Source organism: Aythya marila (assembly GCF_965140915.1).
Source record: "Aythya marila genome assembly, chromosome: 14".
Lineage (NCBI taxonomy): Eukaryota > Metazoa > Chordata > Aves > Anseriformes > Anatidae > Aythya > Aythya marila.
In genome coordinates, this window is record NC_139055.1 from 14,996,086 (window position 1) to 15,014,602 (window position 18,517).

General features: G+C 39.7%; 1 protein-coding gene across 1 annotated transcript; it reads left to right on the forward strand.

The window, feature by feature from the left end:
• Positions 1 to 568: 568 nt before the first annotated feature.
• Positions 569 to 18,277, forward strand: GFPT2 (glutamine-fructose-6-phosphate transaminase 2). The gene is made up of 19 exons (XM_082771643.1): positions 569 to 625; positions 5,359 to 5,466; positions 6,109 to 6,207; positions 6,899 to 7,024; positions 7,586 to 7,644; positions 8,148 to 8,282; positions 9,813 to 9,874; positions 11,473 to 11,552; positions 11,874 to 11,991; positions 12,713 to 12,876; positions 12,978 to 13,073; positions 13,178 to 13,275; positions 13,621 to 13,741; positions 14,011 to 14,168; positions 14,305 to 14,419; positions 15,015 to 15,142; positions 15,839 to 16,006; positions 16,409 to 16,570; positions 17,234 to 18,277. The coding sequence occupies exons 1-19, from the start codon at positions 619 to 621 to the stop codon at positions 17,276 to 17,278; spliced, it is 2,049 nt and encodes a 682-aa protein (XP_082627769.1). The 5' UTR covers positions 569 to 618; the 3' UTR covers positions 17,279 to 18,277.
• Positions 18,278 to 18,517: the final 240 nt, after the last annotated feature.

The following is an 18,517-nucleotide window of genomic DNA, read 5'->3' on the forward strand; positions in this document are numbered from 1 at the left end:
TAGCCAGTCTGTAGGGTTTTTCTCACAAAGTAAAGGGAGGAAAGTGACTGCAAAAGGACTGTGCAGAGTGGCTGGGGGTTTGGTCAACTGCTGCTGGGAATCCTCAGTGGCTGATGGAGGCTGATAGCCCTGGCCTTTGGCCCTTGCCCGGCTGGGCACTAACCCAGGTGCATGTGCTGGTCAGTGGGTGTGTGTTTTTAACCGAAAACACTCGATTATGGGGGACAGCCCCCACTGCCAAGCCGCGAGAGGAGCTCCCCAGCCCCTTGCGCTGACAGGAGGGACCGCCGCGCTGCTGCCCGGTCTCCTCCGTGCGCCCACCCCGGGGCTCCTCCAGCCCTCAGCGGCCCGGCCGAGCCCCCCGGGCCCCCGGCAGGAGGGAACCGGGCGGGGCCGTGCTGGGGGCAGGACGCGAAGGGCCGCGGCCGGGCTCTGCCCTCGCCGTGCACCCACCCGCTGGGGGGCCCCGGGCGGAGCGGCCCCAGCGCCCGCTCCCCGCCCATTGAGCAGGGGAGGCAGGGGCCGGCCCGGCCCGGCAGTGCTATAAGAAGCGGGGCGGCGGCAGTCCCCCAGCGAGGCCGCCTTTGCTGGTAGCGGGACGGGTCGAGAGGAGCCACCATGTGCGGTGAGTGACGGGGCCGGCCCCGGGCAGCCCCCGTCCTTCGTGCGGGACGGAGCCGGCGGCTTCTCCCCAGCCGCTGTGGTGATGGGGGTGGGGGTCGCTCGGGCAAAGCGCGTTGTCCCCGGGGGCAGGTCGCGATTTCTGTCGGGATAAGAGCTGCTTTGTGCCGTGCCGGAGCCGCGGGGTGTGAGGCAGCGGAGGCTTTGTTCGGGAGCTGGCCCCTCTGCGTCCATCTTGTGTGTGTGTGTGGGGAAGGGGCTGAGCAGTAACGGCAGGTAAAGGTGGCGCTTCCTCGCTCCTCCGAGGGCAGGCAGCCAGCTCGCTGCCCAGCCTGTGTCCTGTGATCTCTGGCTCAGCAAAGGCTCCTTGCCTATTCCCGGGGGGTCCCGGCCACGTTGTTGCCTTCGCCCCCGGTGCCTCCCCTCGGTTCATCGCCGCCGGGGCTGGTGCGGAGCCCTGGGCGCGGTGCCTCTGCCCTCGCCAGCCCCGGGGCTGCGGCTCCGCCGTGACTGACGGCGGTGGCAGGGAGAGTTTGTGGTTTTCAAACAAAGGCTGTGAAGGAGCTTAGCTCCTCGCGGATGAGTTTATTCGCCTTCCCTTATCTCGTAAAGATGAGATAGCGGAGATAACGGCCGCATCACGTGTGCGGTTGTTGGAGAGATGCTTTGGGCGAGGTGAAAAAGTAGGGATTCAACGGCTGCTAATGCAATATATTCCGTGAATTTGTAGTAAAACTTTACCTGTTCCTTCACGGAAACTTCCTCTCGGGGAGGATATTTTGGCTGAAAGGAGAAAAATCTCCCCTTGTACTTTTTAGCAGTCACAGACAAAACCTTCTTTGTGAGATCCCGACTGAAAAAAGAGTTGAGTTACTGCTCCCAAAAATGCATGTCCCGAGCTAGTTATCTCTTCCCTGCCTCCACATCCTCTTTGATTGTAACCTCAAAAAGTTCAGGCTGTCTAGCAAGCCTCTTTCACTTGAATGGAAACAGGAGATGGTTCTGTTTGAGCGCCTACGTGACTCCTGTCGCTACCACCAAAAAAAACCCAGTGCCTTCTACACAAAACCCCCTCAGGTGAGAGGCTTGGCCCAGTGCCTAGGCAAACCAAAGGTACCGGTTGCAAGTGCTAAACAGTGAGATATGTAATGACGATATCAAGAGTTTGGCACATGTGAGCCCTATATTGATTGGGAAACCAGGGTGTCAACGCTGGTGAATGAGTTTGGTGAAACAGGCAGCTTGGGGTGGAGTTACTGACTCAGTGTGAAATGGCAGAAGGCAGTAATTCATAAAGCACAGTGAGAGGAGTGTTGGTTTGTGCCTGTCAGTGGCTGGAGATCCGCCACCTTCAGCAACAGCAAAATGGGTAAATGTTATGAGAAAGTTAGGACTAAAATGTTACTGAGGGGAGGAAATAAAGTCTTGGGGAATCGCTGGTCTGTTTCCCGAAATCTGAGCCAATTTAATGTGGTGTTTCTTAACAAGAAAGTGATCCCATATCTCCCTTACTATGCTGAATATACAATCATAAAATAGTTTGCATTATAAGGGTCGTTTAAAGATCATCTAGTTCCAGTGACCCCTGCCATGATGTAGGAAGTACAGGAGTTTCTGACGTTGCAATTAGCAGTTTTAAACTTCTAAAAATGTCTTTCCAGGTTTCAAAGAAACGTGTCCCGTGTTTTCTCTGACTTCAGGTAGCACATGAAGATCTAAAACTGCTTTTCACTGTTTTGAAAATACATAGGTCATTAGGTACTGATATACACATGCTCTTTAGGCAACAAAGCTGAGATGTTATCACACTGGCGTATACAAAGACAGTACAGCAAAACTATGCAGAGTTTAAACAAATGGGTGAAGTATTCTTATTTTTATTCTTAAAACTGGATTATCTATTTTAAAAGAAACGTTTTATCAGCATATGAGGTTGTGTCCGGGAGTTTCTCAGAAGTAAGTTTCTGGCATCAACAATGTGCTTACTCCGACAGAAGCACCCTTTTATTTAAAAAATAAATTAATTTTACTCAAACTTCAAGTATAGGCTGCCCCCTTCTTGATTTTGGTGAAATCTTGCAATTGCATGTATTCTTGTAGAATTTTCTCACAAATATACTCAGTGAACTTTTTTCCTCCCTCTTTGTGACACTCAGCTTGCAATACTGAAAGGGGAAGGGGAAACTTTGAAGTCTTGATATGCATGTCAGGGGAGAGCCTTGCTGGCAGTGTCTGTGCTGCATTAAAGCTGTCTGTACCAGTGTTTTAACAACCCTGCTTTAAGTGTCTGATTCTAAAGGTGAGCCAAATGAGTACTTGAGCCTTTACTGGGGAGGGGAGAAGCAAGCTCTGGAAATGGCATCTGATAGCCTGGGGAGGCAGCTATAAGGGAACTTACTTACATCACAAACCTCTGTTATCATGAATATGATTCAGCTAAGATTCAGTTGCACTGATTTGCTTCCAGAAGGAAGGAAGCTACAGGACACTTTTATCAAATGTTGTTTCTCTGTGAGTTGAGCAATGTGCTTTAAATCTAGGCAAAATGATGACTGAGTAGGGGAAAAAAATACGCAAGCAGGAAAATCATGAAACAGAGCGGTACTGGAGAAAAGGTGCTGAGAGCAAGATTTATTTCCTTTAACTGGAAGAGTTTGTAGTGCATTTCTTAAGAAGTCAGGCTCCAGCTATTGCTTTCATTGTAACAGCCGCTGGTGACTTCTGAGTCTCCTAATTCACGTGTGTGGAAGCACAGCTACAGTTCCCTAGAAACAAGGATCCTTTTAACAATTCCAGCACACTGGTAGTATTGTGAGGACAGTCCCGAAGGAAGGTTTTTCCTGGAGCTCGGTGTAGTCAGAGATGCCACATGGAACACATGAGCCTGATGCATCTTAAATACATTGTGAAATCTGGCCTAGAAAGTATAGCTGGGTCTGAAATGAGGTGTGTAGCAATGTTTTGGAATGATGTTGAGAAATTTGTATTGAAGAATGCTGCTCTTGAGGTTCGTGGTTAGTGCCAGAGAACGGTAAATGTCTGTCTGGAAAAATGATCAACAAGCTCTCAGTCTAAGGTGGCTTTATATAACTGGAGGCATTATTTTTCAAAGTGTCGATGAAGAACAGTATTTAGCTGTTCGAATTCCCAAGTACCTCTTTAAATGCAACTATTGTCTTAATATCTCCATTAATGTTGGACACTCCAGAAATAATTAGGCGAAGCTCCTCGTAAATCTCACTTCCTTAGCAGAAAAGCATTTACCAGCCTTTAATCCTTCCAAGATAAATCCAGAGACCAGTGGAATAGTCTCTTAGGCTCACTGTCAGATCAGCAGCATTAATGGCTTAAAACTGGGGAGTACCAAATTCACAGCAATATTTATAAGCACGATTTACTGGTGTATCGTTGTAACAGCTTCTTCACTACAACCATTTACAGTTCCAAAGCTCTAATTGAGGGGGAAAAGGGTGTTGAATTTCAAACAAAGGCTTTTTCCATTTAAAATGCTTGTCTGAACTGCTTATCTGTTGAGCTCTTCAAGTCTGCCTTTTGCAAACTTAGTTTCCAGTCCTCGCTTGCTACTTGGAGAAATCCTTGAAACAGTGCAGTTAGACTCGTCTTGTTTACTGGGATACAGATTTACAGGGGTTAATAACAGGGCATAATTCGTCCTTATAGATGCACAAGTCCCAAGGAAGCGTAGTAGGCAGAAGAAAGAAATGATTGTGTTTTTCCTTGAAGGTGACCATTTTTTATTACACCTTTTCTAAAGATACAACATCATCCCCCAAACTCCATTTCAGAAAAATGCTTGTGTACTCTTGCCTTCAAAAAAAAAAAAAAAAAAAGTGTGTGAAGGGAGGGGAAACAGGCCAAAAACTCAAAAAGCCACTTCTTGGTTGATGACTAGCTTATTGAAGAGAGATCAGACTTGCAGACTCTTTCAGGCTTTCTGTTTGCCAAGTAGGCGAGGAGCAAGTTCGTGCCTTTCCTGTGATGCCTCTGTAAAAGCTGACCTGAGAAATGTGGGGCAAGCAAAGGGATCTTATGTCTCTGCCTTGGGTTTGGCAGGCAGCATTGTGTTGAGGCAGCGCAAAGGGTGAATGCTTGGTTTTTGGGTGAGCCTGTTCTGTGTCTTCTGTTTCTTTCCTTTGTTGTCCTATCCTTTTGACTTCTGCCCTTTCTTTATATTGGCTTCTGTATTCTGTTCCTGCTGAAGTGGCTGTTATATGCCAGATTAGGCTGGAGCCTTTCAAAAATAGATGTTGTGCCTAGTACCTACCCATGGGTATTTGGGGCCGTGACTTTGATTACAAAAGTCTCCTTGTGTTAGAACTGGTGAATATATTCCTTCTTTAAATGTCTAGTTTTAGATTGGGATATGAAATAGATCATAATGTTTCCATTTTCAGCTGTGGTTTTCATTAAAAGTAGATTTTTTTTAAAGCTCTCTCAACTGTTTAACTCTTGGTGGGTAATATGAGACGAGTGAAACCAGCCAGGAAAGCTTGTGTTTGCTTGATCAACATGATGGTCCTGATTCATTTATTGTATTTGAGCTCTTTCAACTTAAAAACCCATTAGCAAGATTTGTACTAAATAGGAGGTGGCATCCTTCTCAGACCTCTCTGTGATGCTAATAAGTAAAGAGTTTTAAATTGAGTTTGAAGGGATACATACTAACAAAAAAAATGTCGCTTCTTTTTTCCCCCTTCCCTTTTTCTCCTTAAACAGGAATTTTTGCTTATCTGAACTACAGAGTACCTCGGACTCGAAAGGAAATATTTGAAACCCTGATAAAAGGATTACAGAGACTGGAATACAGAGGATACGACTCTGCAGGTATCTAAATTAACAAATTAATTTAGCAACCAATAGTTACTTATGTTACTTTTGTGACTTTCAGCTTCTTCATCTTGAAGTTTTATTCTTAATCCCGCATTTTGAATGATCAGTACTAATTACCTTGATTCTTGGATCTTCTTTCAGCTTTCTTCAGGACTTGAAATTGGGTGTGCAGCTCTGTAATAAGGTGGTGATTGAAGTTTAGTGCATACAAGCAAAGTAAACAGGGTGTGAGGAAGAAGTCTTTCATTGCAGTGTCATGTAGTTTGTGCCTCAATTTTTGTGTGTGTATGTAAGTCCTAGTGAAAAGATGAGGATGCTTGAACTTATATTTTGAGCTTGCTGATTTCACCAGACAAAATACATCAGTGTGTCCTCAAGCAAAATTTGAGATAACTGTCTTGTATTTTTTTCGTTTATGCAGTGGATAATCACTTATCTCGTTTGATTTGAATAGCAATTTGAAATTGAATAATGTCATTTGAACATACACAGGTCTAGTGACAGATTTCAAGTACATCTCTTTGAAGGATAACTTTCAAATAACAGTTGTATATGCTTGTCTGTATTTTCTCAGCCATTTTTAGATGACGTATTTCATGCTTCAATTAACACTTGTGATTGGGTCCTGTATTGCAGGAGTGGCAATTGATGGAAATAATAATGAAGACAAAGAAAGGTTCATAAAACTGGTCAAGAAAAGAGGAAAAGTAAAGGCCCTAGAAGAAGAGTTGTACAGTAAGTGTCTTAAAAAACACCCCTTTACTTTGGCTACCCAGTCAGCCGATATCTGCATCTCAGCAGAAAGACCATGAAATTTACAGTTATGGTTTTATTGCAGAAATAACTGCAGTTAAACAATTTATGCTCCCCAGTTCTGCACTTAAAAAGCAAGCTTGGTCTTCAGATATGGTGCTGTGAAATTATTGGTCTACTTCCCCCCTCATTTGGTTGTTTGTATTCAAGACCTGGGCTCCATTGGTGATTTACTCAGATGATTTCTGTGTTTGGTAGCTGAAATGTCAGAACATGGACTCTGACAGAATTTATGAGCACTTAAGCAGCTGGCTGTCATCACAATCTGCTTTATGCAATGCTTCCATCTGTGAAGAACTGAAGTTGTGTTTTAATAAGTTTATATTATAATTTGTAGTAATGTGGTCTGTTGGCCTAGTTGTTGGTATTGGCTGAGAATGCTTGAGTCTTGGCAAACAAAGTTTTAATCACAGTCACTTGAACTGTCTGAAGTGTAATGTCAAGTAAGCAAATGGTTTTAAAGGAAGCCAGAAGATAACTTTTAGATTTTTGCTGCAAGAATTCTCTTAGAGTTCTAATAATTTTGTGCATGTGTGTGAGTGTGAGAGGGAGATTCACTCAACTTTAAATATATATATATATATTATTATTTTTTTTAATTTCTTGTCCATAGAACAAGATGGCTTAGATTCAAAAGCAGATTTTGAAACACATTTTGGAATTGCTCATACTCGCTGGGCGACCCATGGAGTACCAAGTGCAATAAACAGTCACCCTCAGAGATCAGATAAAGGAAATGGTATGTATTTTCCACAGCGCTTTGGAATGGTATGAATTTGAAACAGTTGAATTCCCATAGTACAACATATACCCAAATGCAAGTAAGAAGAGAGGTTATCTATATTGTATACTAGGGCTAAGCTGTTACCATTCTGCTTAGGTTAGAGACACAATAAAACAGCCTCTTCTGAGGCTAGCGTAGCACTGTAAAAGACTCATGAGGTCTGTTCTCTGAAAATGGATGCAAATTAGTCAAAGGACTACATTTTTGTTTTAAAAAATTGAGATTCCAAGAAACTAAATGCATCAATATTGTCTGGGCTGGGAAGAGGAGATTTCATTTCGTATCTCTCTTGAGTGCTGTCTTGGTGCTGTTCTACTGGGTGTATTCTACCTTTGTATGCCTTCAAAACTCCTAATCTTCTGCTTTCTGTTGTGAATGTTATGATAAACTGTAGGTCTGAAAGCTGTATCAGCGGGTTCCTAGTGTACTTATAAGCCATTTTTCTCTAATTCTGTGTTCTGGTTAGATATCTTAATTTTAATATGTTACTTACGTATGTCTATTTTTATCTTTTAGAATTTGTTGTTATCCATAATGGGATCATCACAAATTACAAGGACCTGAGAAAGTTTTTGGTGAGTCTGTGGCAACTTACTTTTTAAACTAGAAACTAAATACTCCACTGTGTGATGTTAGGTCTTTCAGGACTGTTAGAACCTGAATTCAAATTTCTTATGTCAGCTGTAAAATAGTGTAAAGGAATCTGCTTAAGCAAGATACTCAAGAGTTGGCAAAGAGTAATATGTTCTTGTAATCCTAAATGCAGAGTACTTTGAGTAGAGTAGCACTGTGTTCAAACTGGTTTAAAGTGCATGTGGAGTGGGCTTCCTCCTGTCCCTCATTGCTTGAAGATGCTAAGCAAGTCTTACTAAAGTGTTTCTGAAACACTTGTCCTATGACAGGAGAAGTCTTTATACTTTTTAGTGATATGTATATTAAATATCCATATATATGTGCACCTGTCCAATGTAGCACTCCAAGCAGTCTGTTTTACTGTGCAGTTTCTGGTGGGAGAAAGACGAAGTGTTTCTTGCCTGAGGATGAAAACGCCTCTTACTTTCCTATTTAATATTCTTAGGAGAGCAAAGGCTACGAATTTGAATCTGAAACAGATACAGAAACGATCCCCAAATTGATCAAATACATGTATGACAACAGAGAGAGTGAAGACACCAGTTTTTCAGCGTTGGTAGAAAGAGTTATTCAACAGTTGGTAAGTGGGAAGTTCCCTTTTTTTTTTTTTTTTTTTTTTTTTTCCCGAGTACTAAAGTATAAGCTAACTGTGTGGTTCCTTAGGATTCTTCATTTTTGCCTTTGGATTCTCTGCAGGGTTCCTTAGAAAGTGCTGCAGATAACAGTTTTTGGCTTCTAAATGGTGCTCAATAGACCAAGAAATGAGACTAAAATTTTGGAAAATTCAAAAGCTTTTCAATGCAAAATTTTAAATTGCATTAGAAGTTGGTGGGTAGTTTTGGTGTGTGTGTGTGTTTTGTTTTGTTTGTTTGTTTTTTTAAGAACGAAGTTAACAGATGTTTTGAATGAAGCAGCTTAGTTTAAAAGATAAATATATTGTAGGAGCCTCTGGGGCTTGGTATCTTTCATAAAGGGCAGTGTGCTCTCAAAGGCTATTCTGATCATGTTAAAACAGTGCTGTGATTCAAGTTTGTCTCATAATATGCTTTGACTCCCATGTTTGGAAATAGATCTAACAAGCCGTACTGATTCGTGGCTTAGCTGGTTCCCAAACTGTGAAGTGGGAATCTACTGTTACTTAGTATGTGAACACTTAGATCTTTGACAGATGCATTGCAAACTTGGAGAAAGCTTGCTTTGTTTCCTTCCCCAGTATCCAGGCAGATGTTTTTCCTCCCCTTCCTGCAGTTTCTTACACTCTTTTCACCTCCCCTTTCTCCTCTCTAAGGCAGCTCTGTAGTATTCTCCCTAGAGCAGAGCTGGAATACACATGAAGTAAAGGAAGGCCTTTGTGGGTCAGGAGGGAATAGTGGTGCACCAGCCTAGTTGAGGGGAAGGGTGGCTTCATCTGGCCACAGAACAAGTGCAGAGTAGTCTCAGACCAGAGTCTCTGTAAGGGGAGTGAATATTACCATCTCTTTTCTGTTTGCAAGATTTTTGTTTCTGCTTTTGTTTCTGCTTCTGGAATACTTGTGAGTTTTGTGTGAATACAAGTTGTTTATTGTATGTTCCTGCTCTTGTTTGTGCACTGTGGATTTGGGGTTTTTGAATTGTGTGCATTGTTTTGTTTGGATAAACGCACTAATAAGATTTTGCTGCTTAAACTAGAAGCAGTAATTTCAAAATCTTAGCTTAAAATGCACAAGGAGGCAAACCTATGTGCATATTCCTACTAAAAGTAAATTTGTAACACAATTTTCATTATTATGCATCTATACAATTTTCATTTGATTATACATCTGAGATTTTCTTCACCCCTACTTAGGAACGTATTGTTATTATTTATAAAAAGAGGCTAAGTGTCTTGCCTAAGCGCTTGCTTCCTGATCTTTCAGCTGTTGCACTGTGTCTGTATGTTAGCTTGTTCTGCTTCACGAACAATTCCTTTTAAAGGTGCAGTCTGCCTTTCAGGAAGAGATTCCTGATAGTAGTGCAGAGCTTTCCTTTGGAGCCTTCTCAGGAAGAGGGGGCCCCAGTTATATGAGGCACAACTAATTGAGATAAGTTGTTTAGGACTTATTTTTTTCTCTTTTGTCTCCATGGTGTCTAGGAAGGTGCTTTTGCATTGGTTTTCAAGAGTATCCATTACCCAGGTGAAGCTGTTGCTACCAGGTTAGTAAAAGTCCATTTTAAATATATTATATGCCATTTTGGGTATATATAAAAGAAAAGCTCACGTCTCTTTAAACGTCAGTGAACATCTTTTAACATCAGTATCTTATTTAAAAAAATATAGAAGTTTGTGATTAACTAAATCTCAGAAGGTAGATAGCTATGTCAGTAGAATCCTTCTGAAGCACAGTAAAGTTCTGCTGAGCCTCTCTTCAACTGGCTGTTAAACATAACTTAATTTGAGCTGTACTGACTGTACACAGAATTTGCAGAGGTCTTTGATTCTGTCATCTTTAACTTGCTTTTGTTTACTAAATTAGATACAGACTTTGAGGATGTAAACACAACAGTGAAAAGTAACCAGATGATGTATTCTCTATTCACACAAATACGCTTTTAGTCATCCAAATGACATTCTTGGAAGAATTTACCACTGACAAACTCATTCCTGTAGTCTGTCCTTTTATATTGTAGTGTGTCAATGGAGATGCTCAGTATATCTTCTGTTTCTAAAGTTGTATTGAGAGTCTGGTAGCATTTCTACTTTATCAAAAAGGGGAGGGAAAGGGTTTGGTACAGTTTTTCATAGAATTGCAGAATCATTTAGGCTGGAAAATACCTTTAAGACCATCAAGTCCAATCACCCACCTTTCATTATGAATAAATACTGAGGGTATGTTCAGGTTGGCTGAAATCCCATCATACTGATAGGTTATACAAATAACATTCTATAGTTTTTATAGCATTTATGAGCTTTGTGAGTTCTAGTTCTATTTATATTTGGAAAAAACTCACAGGAACTGTAAAGACACTAAAGTAGCAAGTGAAGTAATAGTGGGAATAAAGCTTGTTTTATACTGTAGCCTAAAAGCCTATTGCTTCTGTGGTCTAAAATGGGACTCTATTAACGTTGCAAAAAAGCCAGCTGTACCATCATTCTAACTGGAGAACATCTGAACTGAACTATTCTATGTGTGGTTCAGGTTTGGGTGTTTAGGAGTGAGGGGATTAAGAAGAGCTAAACTTGTAATCTGAGGTGTCGAGGGAATGTATTACTCTTTTATTCCAATGAGATTTATTTATTTTTAATAAGCTGTTTATGTGGCACATGACCCATATAATTAAAAAATTGCCTTTATTTCACTGTTTTAGAGATCTGTGAGGTTGACAGTTCTGAGTTTAAAATACTAAAGGGTGGAACAGCATTTTAATAGTAAAGAGTGATAGGGCTAATTGCCTCAATTTAGAGTCAGAGTGAGGGTTTTTTTTTTTTTTTTTTAATGGTATTCAAAATGGTGCCTATGCTAAGCTGTTTCCTTATTACTGGAAGGAAAACAACTAGTTCATAGATGTTTTCCTCTACCTGGTGGTAGATCATTGGGAAAGATTCACATAAGCATATGGCACTTATCCATATAATAAAATTTGGAGAGTCTTATAGAAACAAGTCAAGTTTATATAATTCTTGTCATATGATGTTTTTAGGATCAGAGTTGAGAAGGATCATTCCATTTAGGAAGCTGAATGGGATGTTGTCTTTCAACTTCACAGATGCTCTTTGACTTCTCTGTCTAAACTTCAGTGTTTTCTCTTTGTAGGAGAGGGAGTCCTTTGCTCATTGGGGTGAGAAGCAAGTACAAGCTCTCCACTGAACAGATTCCTGTTCTATATAGAACATGTAAGTTGATAAAACCAATTACATTATTTTTAAAAGCTAATGTTATTGTTACTTTTTGATTAGAAACAAGATTAATTTAATCTCTGTACTATAAAACTACCAGCTGCTGCCCCAAATAGCTTCTTAGCTGAGGGTATTCTACTTTTACACTACTGAATGTGTAGTTCATGTAAAAGTGCCCTGTCCCTTCTCTCCCCAAAGATCCTTTAAGCATTTGTGTAACTTTGCAACAGTGATACCTTTAACCTGTATAGTCTGTAATGTCTAACTTGAACAGGTCTGGTTTTCCATTTAAAATGTCTCACTTCTTTAATTTAACAGGCAACATTGAGAATGTGAAGAACATGTGCAATTCACGAATGAAAAGACTGGACAGCTCTACCTGCCTTCATGCTGTTGGGGATAAGGCAGTAGAATTTTTCTTTGCTTCAGATGCAAGGTACTAAAGTACTTGACCTTCTCTCAAAGCATTGTTTTTGCTTAGAAGTGAGGTGGTTCTGGAAATCTTACGCTGTCATACTGCTGCACAGTTGCATTCTGATGGGATAGCTTCTTATTCAGGTTACTTCATAAAGTCCACAGTTTAAAAATGTGGAATCTTGACATCAGCATTTGTATTGTTTACAGTATCTGGTACAATGTCTGTTAATTACTAACCTCTTTGCTTTCTATGAAAAATATACAATGCAGAAAGGGAAGGTGGGTACAAACAGCTGCTATCAGCCAAATATTTGGGCAGACTATAGGTTAATCTGGATTTTGGCATTTTAATCCATCTATCTAGTATATCAGAGGAGGAAATAGTGGTGTGGTTCCAAACATAGCAGGAGTGTGGGCATTGGATACACACTTGTAGCAGGAGTATGTTTGTGACCTCAGGGATCTGCTAGAGATCATGACAAATAAGATCAGATCAGCACCAATTGGCTGATGTGAGATGCTGTGGCTCCCGAGCCTCCTGCTCCAGGTTCCTGTGAGAGTGCAGGAGGAGCAGCAGATGGAGCCATTTCCTTTAAGATGGCTCTATTTGTAGTTATGTCCAAAAGGAAGAGAGAAGTGAGTCTGGAAGTATGATAGGACATAATTTAATTTCAGTGAGGAATGCTGCTATCAGCTCTAACTAAAATGTCAGGATTGTCTTGCTTCTGTGTTTTCTATAGTGCTATCATTGAACATACCAACAGAGTAATTTTCTTAGAAGATGATGACATTGCAGCAGTAACTGATGGGAAGCTTTCAATTCACCGTCTCGAGCGTTCAGCTAGTGATGATCCTTCCAGGGCCATCCAAACCTTGCAGATGGAATTGCAGCAAATCATGAAGGGTGGGTTGAAACAACTGTAAAAGAGTAAAGTTCTCTTTGTAATAGACCTTGAACAGCAAACCATGTGCATAAGCATGACCGTGCAATGTTGTTCTGTATAGGTAACTTCAGTGCATTCATGCAGAAGGAAATCTTTGAACAACCAGAATCAGTTGTCAACACTATGAGAGGCAGGGTGAATTTTGAGAGCAGCACAGGTAAGTCAGAACAGGCATTCAGTTTGCACTAAGCCTACGAACTTTAAACGTACTAATTAGAAAATGAAATAACATCACGGATTTTTGTTTTTGTTTTATTACAGTTCTTCTGGGGGGCCTGAAGGACCATTTGAAAGAAATCAGAAGATGCCGAAGACTGATCATTATTGGCTGTGGGACCAGTTACCATGCTGCAGTAGCTGTATGTTCAGCTTTAGCAGAAATGCATATAGAATTTTAGTTTTGGGGCTTTTAGACATCTCTTCATCTGTTTTTCTGTTTGTGGTACAAACTTTGCCTTTCATTGAGGGGTTGTACTCATTTGTTTAGTTTTCCTTTGTGCCACGTTCTTTATTAAAGCTCCTATGCTGTTACCTACCATGCTAGAAATTAACTTTTTTAGTCTCAGTGTTTAAATCACTGGTGGGCTCTAATTATCTATCTTTTTAAACTAAGACTTGATTTAGATTATTTCTCAATCTAAATAAGATGTTAAGACTTTTATGGGTGGCAGTATTAACAAATTTTGTGTGCTGCTTGAATACAGACTCGACAAGTATTGGAAGAATTAACTGAACTACCAGTGATGGTGGAACTTGCTAGTGACTTCCTGGATAGAAACACACCTGTGTTCAGAGATGACGTGTGCTTTTTTATAAGTCAGTCAGGTGAGCTGCTTATGCTGTTTATCTTCCACTGAGTGCTAAAGAGAAATGGAAAAAAAATATTTCTTGAATGAAGTTTCTTTCAGTCTTGATTCAAACACATAGACAATGAGTGAGTGCTGAAACATTTTGTTTTCAGCTGTATTTTGCATTGTGTGTGTGGATGCAATTATTTAGAACACAGAATAACTTCTGTAGTATTTTATGCTTCTCTGGAATCGTTGTTACTCTCTGTCAATCTTAAGATGTAAATGTTTGTAAATGCTTTCCAGGTGAAACTGCAGATACGCTTATGGCCTTGCGGTATTGTAAAGAACGTCGTGCTCTAACAGTTGGCATCACAAACACAGTTGGAAGCTCGATATCCAGGGAGACTGACTGTGGTGTACATATCAATGCAGGACCTGAAATAGGTGTGGCAAGCACAAAGGTAATTGTTGTTCAGTGTTTGACTTCCATACTTCACCACTGTGTAATCCAATATAAATTTTAATTGTAGCACTTCAAATTGAGATTGTGCTAACACTCTGCAGACTTAGCTGCTAAATGTTTTATTTTGTCTGCAGGCTTATACCAGCCAATTTGTGTCTCTTGTAATGTTTGGCCTAATGATGTCTGAAGACAGAATTTCCTTGCAGAAAAGGAGACAGGAAATCATTAGTGGACTAAAATCGTTGCCAGGTATATTGATATTTTGGGTATGAGGAGGGATAGGGGATTTTATTTAATGGGTAGTAAAATATTACTCAAATTCTTTTAGAAATGTTTTTCTTGTTTAAGTCTCACTCTTCACTTCTTCCTGAAAGGTAGATGATATATGAAAAATGGACTACTGGGTTCTACACCTATTGCCAGTTTTACAAATACTCTTTCAAGAAACCTTGCAGGAAGATCAGGATTTCAATAGGGTAGTTTTGTCTAAGAAATATTCCTTGATCTCTTAAGTTGATAATTTAAAATTAGTAAAGCCTTTCACTTTTAAAATGGCATAGATAAAGACAAAACTAATTCAAGCTGACTTTAAAATGTATGTTCAGAACTTCCTTTAGAATGGTGTGCACAGGCACTAAATGTTAAATTTGTTGCTGTAAATAAGGCCAGACAAAGTTTATTTAAACTGCAGTCAAAGTTGCACAGATATGTAGTTAACGGTTGAATTATGTTAAGCATATTTGTTACAATAGATCATTAGAGTATCAAATTGCAAGCAAACCAGGCAGTAATCTTTTTTCCAATTGATGGAGTTTTCTTATGTCCTTTTTGTGTGATCCAATAGAGATGATTAAGGAAGTCTTGTCCTTGGATGAGAAGATTCATGATTTGGCTCTTGAACTGTACAAACAAAGATCACTGCTGGTGATGGGTCGTGGATATAATTATGCCACTTGTCTGGAAGGAGCTCTGGTAGGAACCTCTCAAAATCACTGCATTCTACTTAAAATGAGCTTTTGTGGCTTCTGCAGAATAGTATACTTGTCAGGCTTCTTTAAAACTTAATTCTACTGCAGTAAAACTGCTATCTATAATGTTGAACGTTTAGTCCTTTTGGACTGAACGCATACATAAGGTGAACCTGGGTTCAATATCAATTTCTTGGTTCTTTCACATAATAATGTCAATGCTTATTGAGTGTAATTATATACAGAAAATTTAATACCATTTAAAATGCTGACCTGTTTGAAAATATTCTCATAAGACACAATGTGCTGATGATGTTCAGGTAAGATGCTCATGCAGGAAACTGCTAAATTATATTTCAAATGTCATGGTAGAATGGATGTATATTTGTCTGTCAGACGTTTGAAATGTTTAAGCTAGATGGCATTAGGCAAAATTGTGTTCTTAAAAGTTCTTGTTCGTTACTCCATTTCTTTAACTGAAAATGCATGGGCATCAGGAAATTCAATTTCCACCAGCATGCTGCTAGAAATCCCAGCATATACGCTTGTCTGTTCTAGCCTTTGGCTGATTTTTTGAAAATGGTAACTTGATAGTGTATGTCTGTATTTAATTGGCAGATGTACAGCTTTGATATTTTTCTTCTTGCAGTTTTTATTCGTCATCTTGTAACTTCTTGGCATTTGTTTTTTTTTATTTAAGAAAATAAAAGAAATTACATATATGCACTCTGAAGGTATCCTGGCTGGTGAGCTGAAACATGGACCACTAGCCCTAATAGACAAACAAATGCCGGTTATTATGGTGATAATGAAGGATCCTTGCTTCACCAAATGCCAGAATGCTCTGCAACAGGTCACTGCCCGACAGGTAAGTTGTTTAACTCATATAATGTCGTAGAGTAAGAAACTGTGCACACTGTATTTCTGCTGACTGCTTCAGAAGCAAGATGTATTGATTTTCTTTTTTCTAATTAAAAGTTGTAAATGAAGTGTTATACACTCACTGCAGTTTGTCATTAAAGGTTAACACTAGTAGTGACAACTGATTGCATGCGGATGTATTTCAGTTTTGAAGCTAAGGGTATAATGTTAAGAGGTGAAAACATTCAATTCTCACACAACAGTGGGTGATGAAAGCCATTATGCGAGACTGGCATTATCTTTATTAGCAACTTTAGCATTTTCAAACATACTGCAGGCATGTTGTGAACTAATATTGCAAAGGAGGTCTAAGTCAGCTCTTCACTTAACACTGTAAAACTATTTTCAGGGTCGTCCAATCATTCTGTGTTCTAAAGAAGACACAGAAAGCTCAAAATTTGCCTACAAGACCATTGAGCTGCCTCATACAGTTGACTGCCTTCAAGGAGTCTTGAGTGTTATTCCTCTCCAGTTGCTTTCATTCCACCTGGCTGTTCTCAGAGGATACGATGTAAGTGCTTTCTACGTTTAGCCCTCCAGTCAGAGCAGTTACGAATTTCCTCCTACCAATCTAAAGCGAGATACATGTTTATATGGCATTCCTAACAAAGAGCTATGATAGTTACAGGCTTCAACTGTGACTCTAGTAGGAGAGGTGTGGTAGTAATAGAACTGTGGCTGAAGAGTGCAAATTCTTCAGCCTCTTTTTTTTTTTTTTTTTTTTTTTTAACGTTATCCTTCTAAAACATGTAAAGATTGTGTGCTTAGCTTGATTAGTTAAGAATGCAGATAATACTTTTTCAGAATTCTAAATTAATAACATGGTATTGCACCTTAATTTAAAATAGTTCACTGCTTCGTACAGCATAATTTGTTGACTCTGGCTAGGTGTGTCAGTTTGATAATGATGACCCCTGTGCAAAGATGCCCTGTGCCATAAAACAGTGTATGTTTGTTAGGAGGGTTTTGGAAGCAAGAATGAATTCAACAGGGAGTTGTGGTCTGCAGATCTAAGATCTCTTTTGTGTGTGTTAATATTTCTGGAATAAAGCAAATCTCCTTAGGAAAACTTTAAAGCAAATCAAACCAAAACACCAGCATACTGAATGAACTGTCAAGTTCAGAATGCCACTTTGGTTCTGTCATATACTGAAAGTCTGTCTTTTCATTCTAGGTGGATTTTCCAAGAAACTTGGCCAAATCTGTTACTGTAGAATAACGGCAAAGAACACCTGATCTCTTTTTTTTGTCACCAGACCTCTGAGTTATACTTGTAGAAATGTGTTGTTCTGAATTGATAGGTACACTTTTTTTTTTGAAAGAGAATGACAGTGCTAAGTGGCAAGTGTCAGAAGGATTTATCTTGCAGCTTTAAAAGCTTTCAATGTGCCTTGTTACCCAAGTGCTTTTGCTCACAGCAAATATTTCTTTAAGTCCTGAAATTGCCAAAGGAGAAGATAAAAATAATTGTTTACACATGGTATACTGAATGAACTTTTCTACTGTGCAATATATATATACAGCTCTCTTCAGAGTAACTGTGAACATTTTTTAGCCTACACTACTTAACTAGTTTTAAAGATAAAGTATTTATAAGTACAATTGTATAGCTTTTTTAAGTTATTTTTTTTAGTATGTTGCTTATCTGTAGCATTGGTAATGCTCAGAATGTAAATACTGAGCATCTTGACACACTTACTTGTGTACAGTTTTTTAGTGTTTTTCCTACTTCAGCCTCAAACTGGAAATTTGTTGTCCCTCTTCCCACCCAGCTTCTGCTTCCCTGCCCTTGTGACTGTTTTGTATTTAACCAGTCTTTTGTAAAGCTGTTCTGTGGCTGTAAATTCCCAGCTATGTTTTAAATTCCTGTTTCTTTCAACTAATTATTTGAAAAGCCAGAACAACATCTTGTTTTGTATGCTGACCCAGCTCTTACTCGCCTAACATGTACAGTGCAACAAAATAAGGGAACTAGCTGTCTTTCATCAAATGATACTTCTGTTTGAAGTATGTACAATGAAATTAAAATGCAATTAAAGAAAAGATTATATAGATTCTTCTTGTTTCTGATTTTTTTTTGTTGGTGGTGGTTTTGTATTATTATTTTTTTTAATCCCTTAATGCCTCCTTATCTCAGGTCTGAGTACAAATACAACACTGCAGTACTCTGGTATCAGCAGGAGAGATTTTTCCTCCAGTCTCATCTGAGTCTTGGTATCAGAGTTCTTTCATCTCTTCCTTTCTGGGTGACACAGGTCTCATGTTAACAAAAGGTGGACACACCTTACTTTTCTTTCTCCAGCAGCTGTGTTTCGAAAGACTCCATCAGGTTTAGGTAGCTTGCCCCTTCTACCATCTTTACAAAGCACATGAGTACAGGAGCACTGCACTTGGTGACTTCTCGTCAGTGTTTTATGAGTCCCGTAGCAGTACAGCAGCACAGTCTCTGTAGCTCCTA

Bases quoted from the DNA above. Each gene is read 5' to 3' on its own strand.
- GFPT2 (XM_082771643.1), top strand. The intron at 7,025-7,585 runs GTATGTATTTTC...TTTATCTTTTAG, and splicing joins GAGATCAGATAAAGGAAATG to AATTTGTTGTTATCCATAAT. The intron at 8,283-9,812 runs GTAAGTGGGAAG...CATGGTGTCTAG, and splicing joins AAAGAGTTATTCAACAGTTG to GAAGGTGCTTTTGCATTGGT.